The sequence below is a fragment of the Emydura macquarii genome, unplaced genomic scaffold, assembly GCF_026122565.2.
Source record: "Emydura macquarii macquarii isolate MOO-44397 ecotype Brisbane River unplaced genomic scaffold, CSIRO-AGI_Emac_v2 contig_1348, whole genome shotgun sequence".
NCBI lineage: Eukaryota > Metazoa > Chordata > Testudines > Chelidae > Emydura > Emydura macquarii.
Genome location: NW_027131485.1, coordinates 2367871 through 2386539, shown reverse-complemented (window position 1 = coordinate 2386539; position 18669 = coordinate 2367871). Strand labels below are relative to the sequence as shown.

The 18669-nt window shown below is 53.1% G+C and overlaps 1 protein-coding gene across 2 annotated transcripts in view; it reads right to left on the bottom strand.

Moving 5' to 3' along the window:
• Positions 1–9265: 9265 nt before the first annotated feature.
• The window catches only part of MICALL2 (MICAL like 2), a 36942-nt gene continuing 27538 nt past the window's right edge, over positions 9266–18669 (bottom strand). For both annotated transcript variants that reach the window (XM_067550876.1, XM_067550877.1), the window contains 7 exons: positions 16177–16241; positions 15428–15551; positions 14687–14777; positions 14181–14254; positions 13716–13830; positions 11568–11614; positions 9266–11480 (listed from right to left, as the gene is read on the bottom strand). In XM_067550876.1, coding sequence (XP_067406977.1) covers positions 11383–11480; positions 11568–11614; positions 13716–13830; positions 14181–14254; positions 14687–14777; positions 15428–15551; positions 16177–16241 — 614 coding nt within the window. In that variant the 3' untranslated portion in view covers positions 9266–11382. The remainder of the gene's footprint in view (positions 11481–11567; positions 11615–13715; positions 13831–14180; positions 14255–14686; positions 14778–15427; positions 15552–16176; positions 16242–18669) is intronic.

Here is an 18669-nt window from a genome sequence, read left to right as displayed (position 1 = left end):
TGGTTTCTTCTTTTTATAATACATTTTCTTTTGGAACAATGATACAACAAACAATATATCAGATAACCAATAGAACAACAAGCTGGAAATGTTGAGTGTTTTGCCCCTTGATTTGCAGGGAAGGTTGGCTCTGAACATAAGACATCGACATTTCTCCCCGCTATTGGATCCAGTGATGTTTCAGCAATGAACATCCAGGATTTTGGGGTCTGGAAGTGGTGCCATGATGCCCTGTTGATTAAAATGAAGAACACTACCCTCTTCCTGTCTCATTGTACTAGTTGCATTCAGTAACTACTACTTTGTGATCAAGAATACGTCCAGTCGTGTAGAAGGTAGGATTTCACCTGGCTTTTCTGTCTTAGAGTGGGACACCTCTGCTCATATTCTGGAAAGTGCTTCATTGGCTCATAACCACGGGTTAAAATGGATGCAAACCCTGACTTCAGCAGATGACAGAGTCAGCCGTTGGTGGTCACCATCAAGAAGAAAGTGTGAAGACAGCAGACAAATTGCAGTTATTTTGGCTGTCTGAACACTTCTTTCCGACAGTGCCCATGAGAATCATTCTGTATTGGAATGAAGGCTAGTAGGAATGGAAATCAAGAGGGTGGCTATAAATGCAGTTGAATAGGGGATGGACGGACACACAGATGCACACTCACACACAAGGATTTTGTATTTTAACGACTCCAAGAACCTTTGTTTCTGTGGCATCTTTCTCTTTTGCTGCAGTAACCCAACCATCTCGATCGTACTGTGCTTTCTGTTTAAGGTAATGACATTCTTCACTGTGAAACTGGGTAGTCAGTTCTGCTGGGATCAAAACCTGAATGTCCTGGGGCCTTGACACTTTCCCAAGGACTATTTCTGACCCAGGCACCTAAACAAAATGGAAGCTACACAAACAAAAACATAAATTGACAAATTTCACCCAACACAATAGATGGCAGCTCCTCACTCCCTGTTACGCCGCTTGAGACCATTAATTTGGGAGGGCTGAGAAACAGTTGCCCTTGGCATCCTTTGTTTACCACTTTTATCAGACTCCTGGCCCAGCCTGCCTGAAAGGAGCATTTGAAAGAAGAACGCTAGCCCCACTTCTTTCTGCACATTTTCAGGAGGGAGGAAATTGTCCTCACTGGAACAATAGACTGTCCCTTCTTAATGCTACTTCAAAGCTCCTTAGACAGGAAAATTGATAATTCAGTCAAGTACAGTTTCTTTAAACCTCATCATTTAGCTCTTGAAACTGGGCTATTGAATTCATATAGTTCTTTGATCAAGACCAGTTAATTAAGTTATTCCCTTGATATGACGCTTATCATTTTAGCTCCAGACCTACATCACATTTGCGCAATTCACATATTGACTTTGATATGCATCCTATAAGCTTCCCAGACCATAATCACTGAGTTTCTATAGATTCACAACTAGCCTAACCGGTTTCACCTATCACATGTAAAGGGCTATTACTTGTAGGTTCTTAGCTGATAAAGAACCAATTATGCCAGCCTTGACTTCACTGAAACTCTATCCATGGCCCCACAAAGTCGTGAGACCTCCTCATCAACCTCCTCCTAGCGCTGGCCAAAGTAGCCATTTATAACACCAGGGAGAGGATGTTGGCTAAGGGGGTGCTCTGCGACTGTGGGGCCTATTTCCGTTCCTCTATTCGTTCACATATCTGGGCAGAGTTCCTCTGGCCTGTGTCCGCTGGCTCCCTAGACACCTTTGAGGAGCAGTGGGTGCTGTCTGGGGTTCCCTACTTTTGACCCTTTGATTTCCACACCTGTTCCTGTTTTTTTTCACTAGTTGTCCCCTGTAATTAGTTGCATCCTAGGCTCCATAGCTCCTCCCCTTAGACTGGGGGAGGGGCCTTCAGCTGTGGGCGGGCTAATTCCTGCCCACATCCCAGAACCTAACAGGAACTTCACTGAAGTAAACAGAATTACATTCGGGGTGAAATTGGCTCAATGGCTTATTCCATCAGAGTTTATCTTTAGCAAGCCCTTGCGGTTAAAAACCTTCCTGTTGTTAAAAGATCACCTGCTATACTGATCATTTTATAAAGGGCATGGAAACACATCTAAATATTTATATCTCCCCACCACTTTCATGTCTGAATGTCACGACTTCATTGTGCTTTCCTAATATTGGGAGTGCAGTATCACTACTTTAGCTGCCATCTTGATGCTGGTGATGCGCATACCTACCACCCTCCAGCCAAAGCCACATCCCAACCTGCCCCTCTGATGTCTCTTCCTGAGTTTCTCACCATCAAATTGAAATGGCCAAACCTGAGCTCCTGATCTTTCTTCCAAGCCCACCTCACTCCCTCCATTCCTTCTCATTGCCTTTCTGTCATCCAGGCCTTGTCACCTTTGTCTCTTGTCTCCCCCTCATATCCAGGCTCTTATGTTTCTTCCCACACAACATCTCTAAGGTCTGAATTGTGTGTGTCCATTTTTCACCATGGCCCTCATCATCTTGATGTCTTCAGCCTCCTCCTCCTGTCCATACAAAATGCAGCTGGCCAAGGGCCTAGTCCATGGATGCAGCCATGTCACTCCTTCGTCAGCCCTTCTTTCTCTATTGCACCAACTAGAACCTTCTTGTTTCGAAGTTCAAACTTCAAAGCCTTGCATAACTGTGCTCCAGTCCCATGCATCTGATCTCGTTCCTCATCGCATCAGCCCTTGCCCTCAGCTACACCACTGCAGCCTTGACCCCTTGTTGATCTGCTTCACCCCCTACCAGCTCAGTACCTTCTTCCCCATCGATCCCTATGTGCGGAAAACCCTGTCTGAGCTGTCCATAGAACCGCTCCCCTTGCCTCTTGCAAACCGCTCCTGAAGGTCCCTCTTCTTCCATAAGCCCTACCATAAGCCTGATGATTAATTATCCTCTCATTCCTTCTCCAGTCATCTCCCAAATGAGATCTGAGCTCCATTTCTTTCCATCCTGGGCTCCTTCACACAGCACACGAGTCTCACCAATCAACCCCATCAGCTTCGGGATGGGCCCCTGTCCTCCCTCCTCTGCCCTTCCTTGCTCTCTGGTTATCCATCAAGTCCAAAATTGGTTTGTCAGCTCCTGGGGCAGGGATCCGTGAAACCCAGGTGATTCATCCAGACACCGCTCCTGAGCTCCTCCCCTGCGTCTCCTGGCACGGTAGCTGTTTCTCTGCACGCTGTGGTTGGTTGAGGACGTCTCTGAAGCAAAGGCTTCAGCTGCACGGGGTTTCAGGTTCCACGGAGCGGGGACCTTTCCTTTACAGCGTCGATACAGAGGAGAAGGAGGAGAAATAGGCATCTGCGGTCGGATCTTCAATTGTATTTAAGTGCCTAACTCCTGGGGCTTAGATGATGAAAAAAAGATGGAAACACAGCCCCAGCGATTCAGCAGGCCCCTTTCCTGCCAGGCTGCAGAGAACCTCAGCTCACCCACTCAGCCTGGCCCTGCTCACCCTCCCCTGAGCCTCAGCTGCCCATGGGCCAACCCCGAACGGGCAGCTGTCGTGACTAATGCAAAACAGCACCCCTTTGCTGTATAGATCAGCACCTCCCCTCTCCCGCCCCCCACCAGCAGTCCCCCAACCAAGGCGGTGTGAGCCAACCTAGTTTAATTTCAGACTTTAACATGTATCTGGAGATCATTTGCAATGCGCTTACTCCAACCACCCCCCCCAGCACCCCTATGATGTATGCCAGGCCCACACCACAGTCCTGCTCTCAGCTCCTGAGGAAAAATGACTCCTAATTTGTCACGGGCCAATTACAGCTTCTCATTTGTCCCTGAATGACTCCTCATGGCTAGCGTCTAGGACAAAGGGTCCGTCCGCGAGGAGATTAGGCATGGCTATTAACAAGAGGGAAAGTGTCCACTGTCTCACCTTCCTTGGGCTGCTGTCTCCAAAGAGACAGGAAAAGGAAACGCTTGGTGACTGACAACAAACCCTTCGTCTAACTTGGAAGAATAGCCATGACAAACTTGGTGCTCAAATAATATTCATGCCTGGCGGGTAATGGAGTCCCGGCTAGAAGGAGCCGCATCATGAATCTCAATAACCTTCCCTAGACCGTTTGCTACCATGCATGCTGTGACACTGTGCATGTGCCAGCCTGGGCCACTTTGTGTGTGAGGGGAGCTTGCCACTTTCGCTGTGATATGGAAGGAGAGCAGATGCAAGGGGGGGGTGGGGTGCATGGGTGTGTTTCACCAAACTGGGGGGCAACCTGGAATTAGCACCAGAGCTACCTCCTTAACTCAGCCCTGTTCTCCTGAGACCTGTGCCAGGCCGTTGTGAAAATGTTACCTTCACATAGCAAGGGGGGTTGGGGTGATTCTCCTGGCAGGGAGTTCCTGGTAGAGTCCGTCTCCTTGGGGCTCACCAAAATACACCCAAAGAGCATTTGGAATGGATCCAGCTCCCAGCTCCCGATCCCCCCAGCAACAGGCACCTCCCACTCCCCCATTGTCACACTCCGCGCTGGGCTCTGGGTTTAGCCTTCGTGACCAAACTGCTCCCGGCCAGTAACACCCTCAAAAGCAGAGAACAGCACCGCCAGCGCGCCTCTTTACAGCTAGTGATGGGGGGAAATGAGCTGCTGCGCTCTGGTTACATGTGAACCGACACGGAAACGAACCGCAGCCGCAGGGGCCACGGGAAACTAGTTCACATCAGCTCCTGAAATAAAGCTGAGCAGCAAAACTTCCAAAATAATTAACCTCGCCATCCATAGCCCCATCATGGGCTCTGGGAGGAAATGTACATGTATGTACACACACACACACACACACACACACACACACACACACACACACACACACACACACACACACACACACACACACACACACACACACACACACACACACACACACACACTGGAGTATTTCAAACCCGCTCTCCATCTCCCTTACAAACCAATGCCTCAGCTCAGGGCTCTGTGCTGGATGGTATCACAGACACTAAGTGGAGCAGAGTTTGCAGGAAATTTCTCCTCATCTTTCTAATGATTCACAAGGGAGAACTAAAGGGTATCTTGCTTTGCAGCAGATGATAGGCGCGCTGGGTTGTGTAATTATTTAGAGGGTGATAGTTGTGGGCAGGGAATCACAGGAGGGTAGGAATGTCCCTCCCCTCCCTCGCCCCAGAGGTCCCGAAGCCAAACCCTGCTCCCTTTACTCCCGTGTGCAGTGCCATTGCAGACAGAACCGCTCCCATCAGAAAGGCCAGCCGAGTTCAACCCTGGGATTTGCTCAGCGTACACTTCTAACAGGAATGAAGCTGTGTCCTTTTTTCACCTTAGCTGGTTGTTCGATCTTCCTTGGGAGGGAGCTCAGCCCTTGGTTGATCAGAGCAGGGGAACTTCGACTCCTTGAACTCAGGACCTGCAAGATAGGAAGAGGAATCAGTTTGCAACTCTCTTGTTTTTAAGATGTAAAAATACAGGAGTGGGCATTACCAGGGCCCTGCCAGTGACCGCTGGGGGATCACAGCCTCCTAGAATCGTAGGACTGGAAGAAGGGACCATGAGAGGACATCTAGGCCAGTCCCCTGCATTTCTGGCAGGACCATACACAGCCGAATTGCGTGAATCTGTTTTACTGCAGCCTTACCTGGCTGAATCACTACTTCAAATACGGGCAAAGTTTTCCACTCAGCTTTGTCTGATGTAAAGTTAGTTCTAGCACAGCAGAACTATGCCTGATACTGACCAGACCAGACAGGGCCCTGCTCCTATACGTTGGGGAACGCCATCAGGCAGTGCACTTGCTTGAAGCTAAAAATGTGCAAAAGAGTGTGTGCAGGATCAGGATCAGGCCCCCTGAGATTGTCCTCTCCCCCATGAGGTGTTGTGACCAGTTCCTCAGCAGGACAGCCCAATGATTCACTCGTGAAACATTAGACAAAGAACACAAAAATATCAGCGCAATGGCTGGCAACTGGGTCTCCCCCCCTGTCCTTTGAAACCACCCTTTGCTGTAGCTCTGCCAAGATGCAGATAGATGCAGAGCCATGGAAGGGACACTTCATACTCTCCCCCACCCCCCCCCCACCCCTTTGTTATTGAAACTAGGACTCCAGCAGGCTGGAGGAACGGGCTCAGAGCAGACCAAAAATACAAATCAGCATCTCCAGTCCGGAAAGCAAAGAACATCTGTGCCCAACGGAAAAACGCCTCAAACCCAGCATTTCTCGCGACAGCGTTTTTACAGTGGTTATACCACTTCCGTACCATTCCACCGTCACGCCTTTCATCCAGTCTCCTGGGCCCATGTGGGAACAACGGGCATGATTCTGTGGTGGTGGGAACAGGATGAACAGGTTTAAAGCCCCCAGGAATGACAGAATTCATCACCGCAGTCTCGGACCCAACGCTGCAGAGGCAACATCGCTAGCTATGAGCACGGGCACCGGTCACACTGGCATGAGATCCAGGTTCGCCGGAGGTGATCATGCAGCCTGAGCTGGCACCAGATTTAGGAGCTGAAACTAAATCCCTATGGCTGGAGATTATCCACGTGCATCACTTGGGAGTTGTAAGGGAAGAATGGCTTGGGATAACATCGGCAGAAAGCTACATCTCGGCCAGCCAAACGCTCCGGCTGTTGCCCCATCACTAGCCCCAGAGAAAACCGACAGGGTAGAATGGACATGTGCCGGCAGCCCTCTAGAAACTGGGCTTGGCGACCAACTATTAGATGAGCTGGAATCCCGTCCAGCCAGCCTTTTCACTGGCTTCTGTAACTGCCCCAGGGGAATTCTTTGTATCCCTCCGACCATACTGTGCTTCAGAGACACACAGACAGGACAGGCCATTGTCTCCTGCCCTATACGGCTAGCCCTACAGCATCTAGCCAGGCACGTTATGGTTATGGAGCGGTGTAGATAGAGTAGGACCACTCCTGGGACTTCGGGTGCCAGAGTCCTATCCCAGCACATAGCATTTCCCAGACCAATGGCATATCAAGCTTGGAATCCTGTCTCTGCTCCGGTACAGCATCCAGTCCAGGTAGCTTCAGGCAGGCGAGTGAAATGGCACTGACTAGAACTGTCAGTGCAAGAGAGGGACTCCGCGATGCTGGGGAGACACCATGTGTTCAGGGAAGGTGGGGGAATCCTGGACACACCAGAATGCTCTGACCTAAACACAGAGAACATTACAGGGTGATGAGGAAACTGAGGCAGGGAAATGCAGACAGGGGTTTTTAATAGTGCATCTGGCTCTATGTATTTCTGGTGAGCAGTAAAGGGTAACTGTGTTTAGAATCCTGTGCACAGTCGCTCTGTTTGCTTCACTAGCACATTCCCCTAAAGAGGTGACCCGTAAGCCCAGATTGCCCACATGGCTATGGGGAAGCCGGAGAGGTCAGCACTAGTCCCACAAGCTAGGCCATTGGACCACAGGTTGTCAGCGCTCGAGGGGAAAGGGTTGCTAGACAAAGGATCTGCATTCCCAAGTGTGCCAAACCAGGGTCTGTACCTGGACCCGGTCAAGAGTATGGAGACTTAAAGCACGCAAGGTCCAAGGAGGTAGGCCCCCCCCCACAAGAGCTTGGGGAGAGTCCACCCAGGGGGGAGCGCTACCAGGGCTGCATGTGACACAACATATGACATCAGTAAATGTAGGAGCCGCAGCAGCATCACACTTTTGTCTGGGGCGTGTGGGTCTAGTTCAGCTGCCTCATGCCCCCATTCTCCTCCAGGGGCAGGGTGCCCCTGCTGAACGACCAGCTGTTTTCAACGGCAACTGGGCTAGACGGTCTGAGCGTCAGCAGGCATTGGTTAAGGCTGGGATTCTCAGAGGGCAGCTGACGGAGTGAGTCACCCAAGTCCCACTCAAAGCCTGGTGGATGACTAACTCCTTCGAAAATCCCAGCCTGCCGTATTTATGAATGATCTGGAGAAGGGGGGGAAGAGCCAGAAGCTGGCAATGCTTGCAGGGGCCCCAAAATGATGCAAGTTAGGCATGGCCGCAAGGAGCGTGACGGGCATCCAAGGGATGCTGCTGATGGACCCTCTCCCATTCCCAGGCGAGAGGTAGGGGCTTAGGGCTCTTGTAATAGTGCCACAGGCAAACCCCTTTAGGGGGTTCAGCTTTGTCAAGGCTGTAGCTGGATTCATGATTTCTGCCTTGAACTGATTTGCAGAAGGCAAAAGCTGACCACAAGTAGGAGTTGAACAGGTGATCTCATGCCAGCACCTGCGGTATGTCTCTCCTCCAGCACAGCCAGGTGTGGCTGAAGCTTGTCTCTCTCTCACCCCCAGAAGCTGGGCCAATAAAAGATACGACCTCTCTCCCCTTGGCTCGCTTGCCTGTCTGCGGCTTGCACAGGCCTCACTTCTACAATGACTTAGGCAGAAGCTTAATTTTATGCACTGTGAGCCTCTCAAGGACTATTAACACTGGCCCTGCTCACCCTTGTAAAGTACATGCCTAGTTTGTTGCAGGATCAGAGCCACTGTCTGTACCATTTTCTCTATTTGCCCGATTGTAGCTGTTGGAATGCCTGTGCCTTCCATTACTCCTAGAGCGGCCTCCAAACCAAAGGACCAGCCTTCCACCCTAATATTCAATGATTTTTTACACACACGCACGCCCGCCTGCCCGCCCTTCAGTTCTCCAGAAAAGAGAATTACTGCACTTCACTAGACTAACCCTTCAAGCCCCTGTGATTAGCTGACCCAGCAGATCCATCTTATCTCTGCTTCCATAGGAGCACAGGCCAGACAGCAAAAAGCATGGCTATAAATGAACTTATAGGGCTGCACTTACCAGATCTGCTTCGTTTGAAAAACAAAAACAAAAACCATCATTTGGCAAGTGTGGTTATAGCAGCCATAATACAGCTCTGGTAAAACAAGTTGGATCCAATATTGCCTCATTCTCCATCAGCCAAAGTGCCAGCTCCATTCTGATTTCCCCGTAGGCTTGGGGCTAATGTGAGAAGCAGCGAGAGAGCAGATGTAGCTTTCAGTCGGGGGCTGGGGAAGGGGGAAGCTGTGACTTGTACGGAAAGTCAGTGAGGAACGACGGCTAGAGAGACATGCTCACGCCCTTTTATTGAAAAGCAGGTACCATCAACTCCAGTTGTGAAGAGAGGCCTTCGTTTGGCTAAAGCTTGCCCGGGACTATGTACGAATTCGCTAAGTGGATTGGCTCTTGTCATTACCCAGGCCGATTCCTGAAGAACGAATTTCTCGCAGGCACTACGTTCTCGCTACCTTGTTTCGAAGATCAGTGTGAATGTCAGACAATCGCTTTAGTTCCACGTGCAGCCCACACATCAAAACAGCTCTTCTCCCGCCTGTTTAAAGTTACCCTCGTGCCTGTGAAAGGCGCACAGCTGCTCTGCGCCCCAAACAGACAACAGCTTTCCCTCGGCAATCCCCTGCCAGCCCACACCGGACCCCTGCCCTGCCAGGAGGGCCAGCTTCACTCATCACGGGCTGTCCAGTCCTTGCTGATGAGGACGGGGCCCCATGGCCAGCAGCTCCATCCCCTTCGTGTCTCACAGGGCTCCAGGTTTTCCTCTTGCAATTTTATTACTTATTGAATAGAAACACATGCAAATATAAAGTGAATCCCCGTGTGCACACGCTGACTCTACAGACACTGTACATACTGTACGGGAACAGTTTTAGTGCATCCTGAGCAAAACAGCTGTTCGCTGCCCTGGGCAAAGCAACTTGGTCAGAGGACCATACTGCCACCTGGCGGAGAAGGAGACCGTCACACCAACACTTCTGCTGGGCTCAGCAGAATTAAGCTGCAGCCTTCTTCTCCACTGAGAGTGAGGCCCTGACCACTTTCCAAGGAGAAAGTTCCCCTCATGCAGGAGGAGAGCATCCAGCGAGAGCCACTGGTTTGGATAAGAGCGCAGACGCAGGGAGTTGCCACAGCTTGCCCGTGCTAGAGGGGATCAAGTAAGATTTGCAACCCCTCCTCCCAGCCTTCACCCCCCATGCCCAGTGCAGAGAGGGACAGAGGCTGCACCTCAGATCAGATGCAGGGCTACTGCCCTTTTCTGTATGTGCAGAGAGGAGGAGAGAGGCCTTGACTTGAAACTCCCCCCTCTGCTGCCTTCTCCCTCCCACCCCTGAATGCATCAGACACTTGGACACCCGGGAGCAGCTGGCTCACCATTCAAAGCAACCTCAGCCGCTGACTGTCCACCGCACAGGAGGAGTGGGCGACTCACCCCATCGGCCAGGTGGGCACCTGAGTTAGCAGAACCTCTTCTAACGAGCTGCTGCCACCTTCGGAGTGACAGCCACGGGCAGGGAGAGCCTGACTTGCCAGTCCAGGCCCCAGGCCAGCGAGCACAGCGTCCTGCCCACCTGCGCAGAGCAGCCGGGAGCGTCGCGTTATGGGGATGCCTGGCCCAGACACACAAGCACCGTGGGCTTTGGAAAGCTGACGAATATCCCTGCAGCAGCCTCTCTCCTCAAAGCCCAGAGAGGCCCTCTCCATCCTAACCTTCTCCTCCGTCCCCAGCTCCGTGCCTGCCTTTCCTTCCTAGTCTGTCTGTACTGGGGAGAGCGTTAGGATGAGAGGTCCTCCGTCCCTGGTGCCCCATAGGGACTCCTGGCTCTGCCGCCTCTCAGGGCACGTCTACACTGTAATGAGACACCCCCGGCTGGCCCGTGGCAGCCAACTTGGGATTGTGGGGCTATAAAAGTGCTGTGTTGGCATTTGGGCTCAGGCCATGGGACCCTCCCCCATCATGGGGTCCCGGGCAGCCCAAGCCTGAACGTCTACACTGAAGTTTTATAGCCCAGCGAGCCCAAGTCAGCCGCCCCGGGCCAGCCGTGGGTGGTTGATTGCAACGTAGACATGCCCGCCGAGCTTCCAAATGCTCGTGGAGCGAGCGTGTGCTGGAAGGGAAACTGAGGAACAGCTGCCCCTTCACATACCCGTCCTGGGTGAGGAGTACAGCCCAGCCAGTGGGGGGGGGGGGGGGGGTGCTCAGAAAGCACGGTTCTACCCCAAGAGCTGGCGTGTTAGTGTCCATGAGCGTCAGAACTGGCGGGAGCAGAGAGCCGGGGAGCAAATCATCTCTGCTGAGTTGAGTGGCAGCCAGGCGGGGGCTGGCTCAGTGCACGGCCCGGCGCGGAATTCAAGCGAACGACAGAGCACAAGATTTCCCGAGTCCCGGTCTCCTGGCCGAGGCTGCAGCTCTCACTCAGCTGGGTGAGTAGCACCTCGAGCCCCTCTACCCCACTCCTGGGAGAAGCAGGGAATCACCCCGCCCCAGCAGTCCTCATGCCCTTAATCCCCCTTTCTCAGGGCAAAGGCGCTCTGTACGACTCTAGGGAAGCGGCGCTGGGGAGGGAGGGACCATCTCCTGGACGCTGCTGTGCAGGGAATGTCACTGCTCAGCTTTCTTCTTGCTTTTCTGCTTCCATATTTTGGACCAGCGGAACTTGTTTTTCCTCTTGTTGGGCTCCTGGCTCTCATGAGGCCCATCTGCGGGTGAGGAGAGAGCACAGAGCATGAGTTCCCTGACCTCACCACAGCACAGCGCTGGTCAGTTACAACAGACACATCCCTTACCCAGCTTCCGGAGCATGTCTGCCAGCATCTGATCCTCCTCTAGCTCTCTGTGAAGGAAGAGGACTGGGTTAGCACCAGGAATGCAGTGAGCCAGTACCCCACGCTCCCAGCGGGACAGGGGAATCTCCAGAGCAAGCCACTGGGGGCTGCTCCTCTGCTCTGCCCTGCCATCGTAGGCCAGGGGCGACTGTCCCAGATGAGCGACCTCTGCACTGTGGGCAGCGCCTGTCCTCACGGGCCCCTAAGGCTGCGCTCTGCACTAGCACCCAGCTCGACAGGGTGAGAGACCCTTGCAGGAAGCAGTGAGCAGATGGAAACGGGCAGCTCTGTAATTGCCCAGGTCCCTGCGTATCTGCCATGTTACGGGTAATGCGAGCAGGGGAAGCTGGTAACACATGCCGGGGGGCCCCTGGCCAGGCCAGGGAAGGGCAGCGAACAGGCAGAGCCTTCAGTCTGTGTGGGGAGTGCAGCACTCGGGTAGGAGGAGACCTGGCTGCAAAGGAGTCTATGCAGAAACATTAAAGCCAGGAGTAAAACAAAGCACCAAATTAACCTCCCAGCCCTTCCCCTGTGTAGGAGAGTGAGGCGCCCCCTGCAGACAGCCAGTGCTTCACAGCCAACAGCCAGCCACAGGGGAGTGGGATGAGGCCTTCGCACCTGCACAGAGCACCCCTCCACACAGAGCAGGGCTCCCCTCAGCTCCAGCCTCTGCCCACAACGCAGCTTCCATCACCCACTCACAAGAGGGGTGCTCAGAAAGCTCAAGGGAGATGCTCTTCCTCCCACAGAACGCCTTGCCCCCACAACGTACGGTTTCCTGCACATTCCACCACAATGCTGCTCGCCTCCCTGCTCCAAACCACTTTGGACTCGCCAGAGCAAAACCATCTGGCTACGTCACTTTAATCTGTAGCTCGGAAGTTCCAGAAAAAGTCCCTTCTGCCCCCAGGCCGCTGCCAGTTGGGGACAGAGGTGAGGGTGTCTGACCCCCAACCCTCCACCCCAAGAGACATCTTCCCAACTAAAACCCTGATTCACAAATCCCACCAGCAGCCCTTTAAATCTGCATCAGCACAACGGTTTCCCAACACTGGTGATTCAGGATCCAGCAGACCCCAATAAGGGGCTGCCTGGCCTGGGAGGTATGTGAGCGTGAGGCGGGGACAATATCACCCAGGCGCATCACGTTCTGGGTTCGAGGTCTCTGTAGAAGAGACTCATGGGCCCGTTTGTCCTATTGGTCAGGGGACAGCGGCATAAATTACAGACCAATGTGAGACGACAGACTGAGTTACAGGGTCACAGGGTTCCACCGCGGCTCTTGGTGAGGCCAGACCCCAAGCTCAGAGGAGGCATTGCCAAGTGAGACACTGGGGCTGTTCTCAGGCTGTGTCTTCATTGACAGCGGCAAATTCGCCGCCATCAGATCGACTTACCTGGATCGACTGAGCGGTCAGTGAAGACCCGCTCAGTCGATCCAGAAGTCGACGTACTAAGACCACCTTCTCAAGCGGTGTAGCGCTGTGTCGACGGGAACACGGTTCCCCTCGGCGCAGTGCAGTGAAGACGGCGCGCAGAACAGAAGCAGAGAAGTCGACGGGAGTTACACAAGTTGTTTGCGTAGTTTGCGTAACTCCCGTCGACTGCCGCCGAGATGAAGACAAGCCCTCAGTAGAGATGGGCACAAACCAAAACCACAGCCCCCACCCCCCTTTGCCCCCCCCAAGCTCTGGGACGGTCCAGCTCTCAAGCTCCACTTTATATCTGGGGCCCTTCTCTCTGCTCACTATGGTGAATGGAGGATTCCCAGGCTCAAGCCCTGTACAGACTTCCCAGCAGCTCAGCCCCCCCATCTCATCTCCCTGCCCCCCCAAATCCTTCCATGGCTCCACTACTTCCTCCTCTCCCTTTCCTCCACCCCTAGCTGTCAATGATTTCCGGCATCCATTCTGTTCACTGCCCCAGGCCTTTCTCCTCCCACTCCACCCTGAAGGAAACGTGCCATGCAGGAGGGAGAACGACGCAGCCTCGAACCCGACGTGCACTTTCTAACCTGCAGATCCCACTGGGCAGGGAATGGGGGAGCCGTGGGATACGAGCAGCCTCGGCCTGACCTTCCCCTCCCCCCACCGTCCCCGGGTCCCGTACCGGAGTCTGTCCTCATCCAGGCATTCCACGATATTGTTTCTGTCGTTGACTGTGTCCAAGTACGAGTCCAGCAGCTCCTTCTCCCGCCTCTTCTCCGTGGAGGTCTTCTGCTCCTCTGTGCAACGCAAGGGGAACTGGTCACAGCTACTCTACTCTGGCTCCGTCCGTGCCACGAACTCTACAGTACTTGCATGCCAGATACCCTGCCTCTGTGCTACAAGCACTGCACAGGCCTACCTACAAAAGCAAGGAGTTCCTCTCAAGCCCCCTGCTCCCCCTCCCGCGAGGCACCGCTCTCCTCCACTGGCTGGGTCAGGGGGACGGGGAGGACAGGAGTGCAGGCTGGGATTGTGCTCTGCAGAAGGCTGTCGAGGTGCAGAGGCAATGCCCGGCACACAAGGTCTCTGCAGAGACAGGGCGTGGACAGATGGAGGACGGCAGCGTTGCTGTGCCTGGCTCACTGACCTGGCTTGTTCATCAGGCGCCGCAGCTCGCTCTCGATATTCCACTGCTTCTCCTCTAGCTTCTGCTGCTTCGATCTGCGAGAGCCCAGAGAGGCGATAGGTGAGTCTCCCGCCACACCCTGAAGCAGGACACATGCATGGCGCCTTGGAGCTGGGGGCTGCTCTCCAAACTGTCCAGCAAGACTTGGGAGAGGACCCAGCCCGGGATCCTAGGCTGCTCTGTGTCTCTCTCTCTCTCCACACCCAGACAAGGACCTAGAGGGGGTCATCAACCTTCCCCACATCAGGGTCCCACCCCAGCAGAGTACTGGATTGCTTCTACTGCAGTGATGCCCCATCAGCTAGTACCCCCGGCTGCTGGCAGATATACAAGAGATTCCTTCAAGCCTTCCTTGCCCCTCTCTCTCCACAGCAAGTCTGACTCCCATTCTCCAGCACCCCACGCGTTAGGGGTCAGCTCCCTGTCTACGGGCAGGGGAGGCTGCCTGGATTTCTGGTTGTACTCACTTGTACATCAGCTCCGACTCCAGTCTCAGCAGCAGCTGCTTCTCATGGATGAGTTTGAACCAATCCACCATGAGAGCATCCTCTGAATCATCTGCAGACAAAAGAAAGAATACGTCCAGTCACAATGCGCCGACTACAAGAGCTGGCACCGACTGCCCTCCTAGGACAGCTCAGGATAGCGTATACTAGTCACAAGTAGCCTGAGATAGTTGGCTGTGTATTATTCCCATCACAGGTAGCTCTTGTTACTCGGGCTATGGACCGCGAGGATCACGAGCAGATGCAGCTAAACTGGCCAAACCCTTTTCTCATCATAGGCTGCTCATGTCACCTTCCACGCAATCTACTCTTCTGTGCCAGGCTGAACAAGATCATCAGGTATTTTGACAACAGAGATGGTCTTGGACAAAGTCCATGAGAGACAGTCCAGTCTGGGTTCCCTCAGACAGGTGAGGAGCAGCCTTTTGGTTCCTGAACTTCACTGACCCTTTGCCACTTGGCAACAGAGCAGCGAGTTCCTGGAACGGCGTGTCAGGAAACGGACGGAGCCAGTGGGAAGTTCTTCATCCAAGGGCTTTATCTGGCCTCACACCTATGCCATCTCCAGGGTCTCACACGCTGCGGGAGCTCCTGGAATCAAAGCCACCAGCCCAAATGCATCTGTCGACCAGATACTGACCATGGGACTCTAGACTCATCCCTCTCGACTCTAGCTGAGATGGTCCCTCTGGCCTCCCTTACCTCCCTCACAGTCACGCAGATGCTGCTCCATATCAACTCCTTTCAGCTCCAGCTCATCCAGCTGCTTTTCGATCTCTCGCACCTTCTCCTGGATTTCCTCCTCAGGGATGTAGTCTGTTTGGAGCTGAGGGACAAAGTCACAACAGGTTAGAAACAAATATTACCTGCTTCCCACGTGCTACCCGTCAGTCTGGATGGATCTGGGAAACAGCAACAGGAGACAGGCTGGAACAGACCATCTCTCCCCGGGGCTACACCATGAAGGCACCAAAGTCAGAGAAGATGTGGAGTTGGTAATTCTCAACAGAATGGGCCGAGCCAGGGAGTCACAGAGCATCATGGCACAGCCATCATCAGCGGCAGCATCTACCAGGCATGGTGCAGCTCCCCCCACATCTGTAGCAGAGCCTATGCTAGAAGATCTCAGCCGTAATATCAGGGCAATAAAGCAAGCACAGGACTGTTGCCACAATGGGGCCATCTCTTAGTGGAGGTGAATGACACCACTTATTTCAGGGCTATGTCCTATATTCCAGCCTCCACCCTTGCTTCTCCCCCTCCCCCTCGGTTAACTCTATCCATACCCCAACCTAGTAATCCCCACATCCCCCCTCCGCTCCCCTTTCAGGAGGTTTCAGATTAACTCTGCAGCAGAGGCACTGAGGTAGCGTCAGAGGGCTCCCTAGACGGACCCGACCCATAAGGGCTTTCTGACAGCTTTGTTTTTCTGCTCCCCGCTCCAGCCATACCTTGCTCAGGGATGCCAGGTCACCATCCTCAAGGCTCTGGAAGATTTTTGGAGTCAATGGTTTAACTAGAAATGTTAAAGAAAACAACAAAATCTTATATCATCTCTACAGAGCAGCCTCGGGAGGACTAGTTAGTCAGAGAGAGACCAGGTAGGTGAGATAATCTCTTTTACTGGACTAACTTCTGTCTGTCCAATAAAAGATATTAACTCACCCACCTTGTGTCTTTTATCCTAGCACCAACATAGCTACAGATGATCAGAGACTGGAGCAGATCCAGTTCCATCCAACAGAGGGCAGTGACAACACACACACTTCAGCCAGGACAGTGCAGCAAGCCTATTCTTGCTATTGTCCATACCCTAACGGGGTCGTACGTTTCTCTACACTGGAATCCACAAGCCCACAACTGATCCCCTGCTCTCAGTCTGTCAGATCATCCCAGACTGTAGCACGATCCCTCGGTAGACACTAAACACACACACAGTCATCTGAACCTGCCGTGATTCTAAAGGGTCACAGGACAGTCCTGGCCAGGGAGTTTATAGAAGCACTGAACTAGAAGGAGTGCCAAGCTCAGCTTTAAACAAACACAAAAAAGCCCCCACTTTCCCTCAGCCTGGAAAAGTCCCCAGAATATTTATAGTGACAAAAAATTATCAGCCCATCAAAGGGCATGTCAGAAATAATGGACTCTCGCCATGGGAGATCTCTCCTACGCAAATTCCACTTTAACTATCTTACTAGCCTTTAAAAAAGAAAATAAAAGTTTGCATGCAGAAGGCAGGTGCAGCAGAGACTCAGCGGGGACAGATGGTCCAGTGGTAAGGGCACAAACCTGGATTCAATTCCTTGCATGACCACGGACGAGTCACTCAGGGTATGTTTAACGCAGCAAAACACCCGCAGCGGCAAGTCCCAGAGCCTGGATCCACAGGCGCCTGCTCGCATCATGGTGCTAAAAATAGCTGTGTAGACATGCGGGCAAAAGTCTGAATAGGCTTCAGAGCCGGGGCTCCAGCCAGTGCCCGAACATCTAACACAGCTATATTTAGCGCCGAGTCTGTAGACCTGGCTCGGACACTCACTGCCACGGGGTTTGGGGTTTTTTTTGCCCTTTCGACATAGCCAGTCTCTCTGTGCCTCCGCTCCCCATTTGTGAATTGGGGTTAACAGCACTGGCCCACCTCACAGGAGGACGATGTTTGGGAGGCCCTCAGATGTTTCGGTGCCAGGGGTGGGGACACAGACAGTGTATGCACAAGTGGGCGATGGTGGTGGAAAGGCAGAGGGACGTACCAAAACACCATGCCCGCAAGCAGGAGAGGCATGCAAGATTGGCGTATGCACAAGGAGGATGACAGAAGAGACACAATAAAATAGCCTGGAGAGCCACCCAAGAGCCTCTGGCAGCCACCAAGCCCATTATGGGAGCACCAGACACACAGGCCTGGGAACACAAGCTAGGGAGGGGCTTGAGGGCTGCACCCAGCACAGTCCAGCCCTCCGTGTAGCGGGTTTCCTGGTTTTACGGCTTCTCCGGAGTCAGGGTGAAAAGAAGCAGTAACTGATCATCTGCTGCCTCTGCACCACCACCCTCTCCAGCCCAGCACTGACAGCCCCATATCCGGCTGCCTTCCCCTCTGGGCATGGCTGGTCTGGCCCCGTGCACTGCCTGGGACTCACCCTTTATGAAGGTTCCTCCTGTGGGGAATGTCCTGCCGTCAGTGGCACTCCACAGATGAGGTGACCTAGCTTGCATCTCCCAAGCAGCCCCCGTCCCCAGGGGCTCCCTTTGTGCAGTCTCCGCAGTGGCTCCCATTGGGGTGGAAAGTCCCCCCAAAATCACCTCTGCCTAGGGGCAGCACAAGGTGCTGGGAGCCAGAGGAGGCCATAGGGCAACACCGGTGGCTTGGCTATCTAATACGGTATGCTTGAGACACCTTCCACGCTGAGGATCCCAAAGCATGTTCATTCACGGTCACAACCTGACTTGAATGGAGTGTTTACGTCCACATTACAGACAGAGAGACTGAGGCAGAGACAAGTTAAATGACTGCCCACAGAGAGTTAGCAGCAATGCTAAAAACAGAACCCAGGAATTCTGATTCTTAGCCCCTTGTTCTAATCATTAGAGAAAACACTGCCCACAACAAAGGAGCCAGTATTCTCTAGTACCAACCACAGAATACCGGGATAGATACTCAAGGTTAGTGAAGGGGTAGTAAGGTTAGCATTTGTGAACAGTCTGCTCTCTCGCTACCGAGCTATTTGGAAGCTCAAAAGAGATCCTGGTCATGAAACTATTGAAAGGCAGCTATTCATCATCAGGGTCTTGAAGCATGGTCAGTTCAGGTTATTGGGCTCAATCCTGTGGTAACTGGGGATGCTTTAGCGGCCTGTGATGTGCAGAGGTCAGACTAGATGATCTGATGGTCCTTTTGGCTTAAGCTCTGTGACTGAAATGCGTTGTGTGGGGAAGTGGATTTGGAA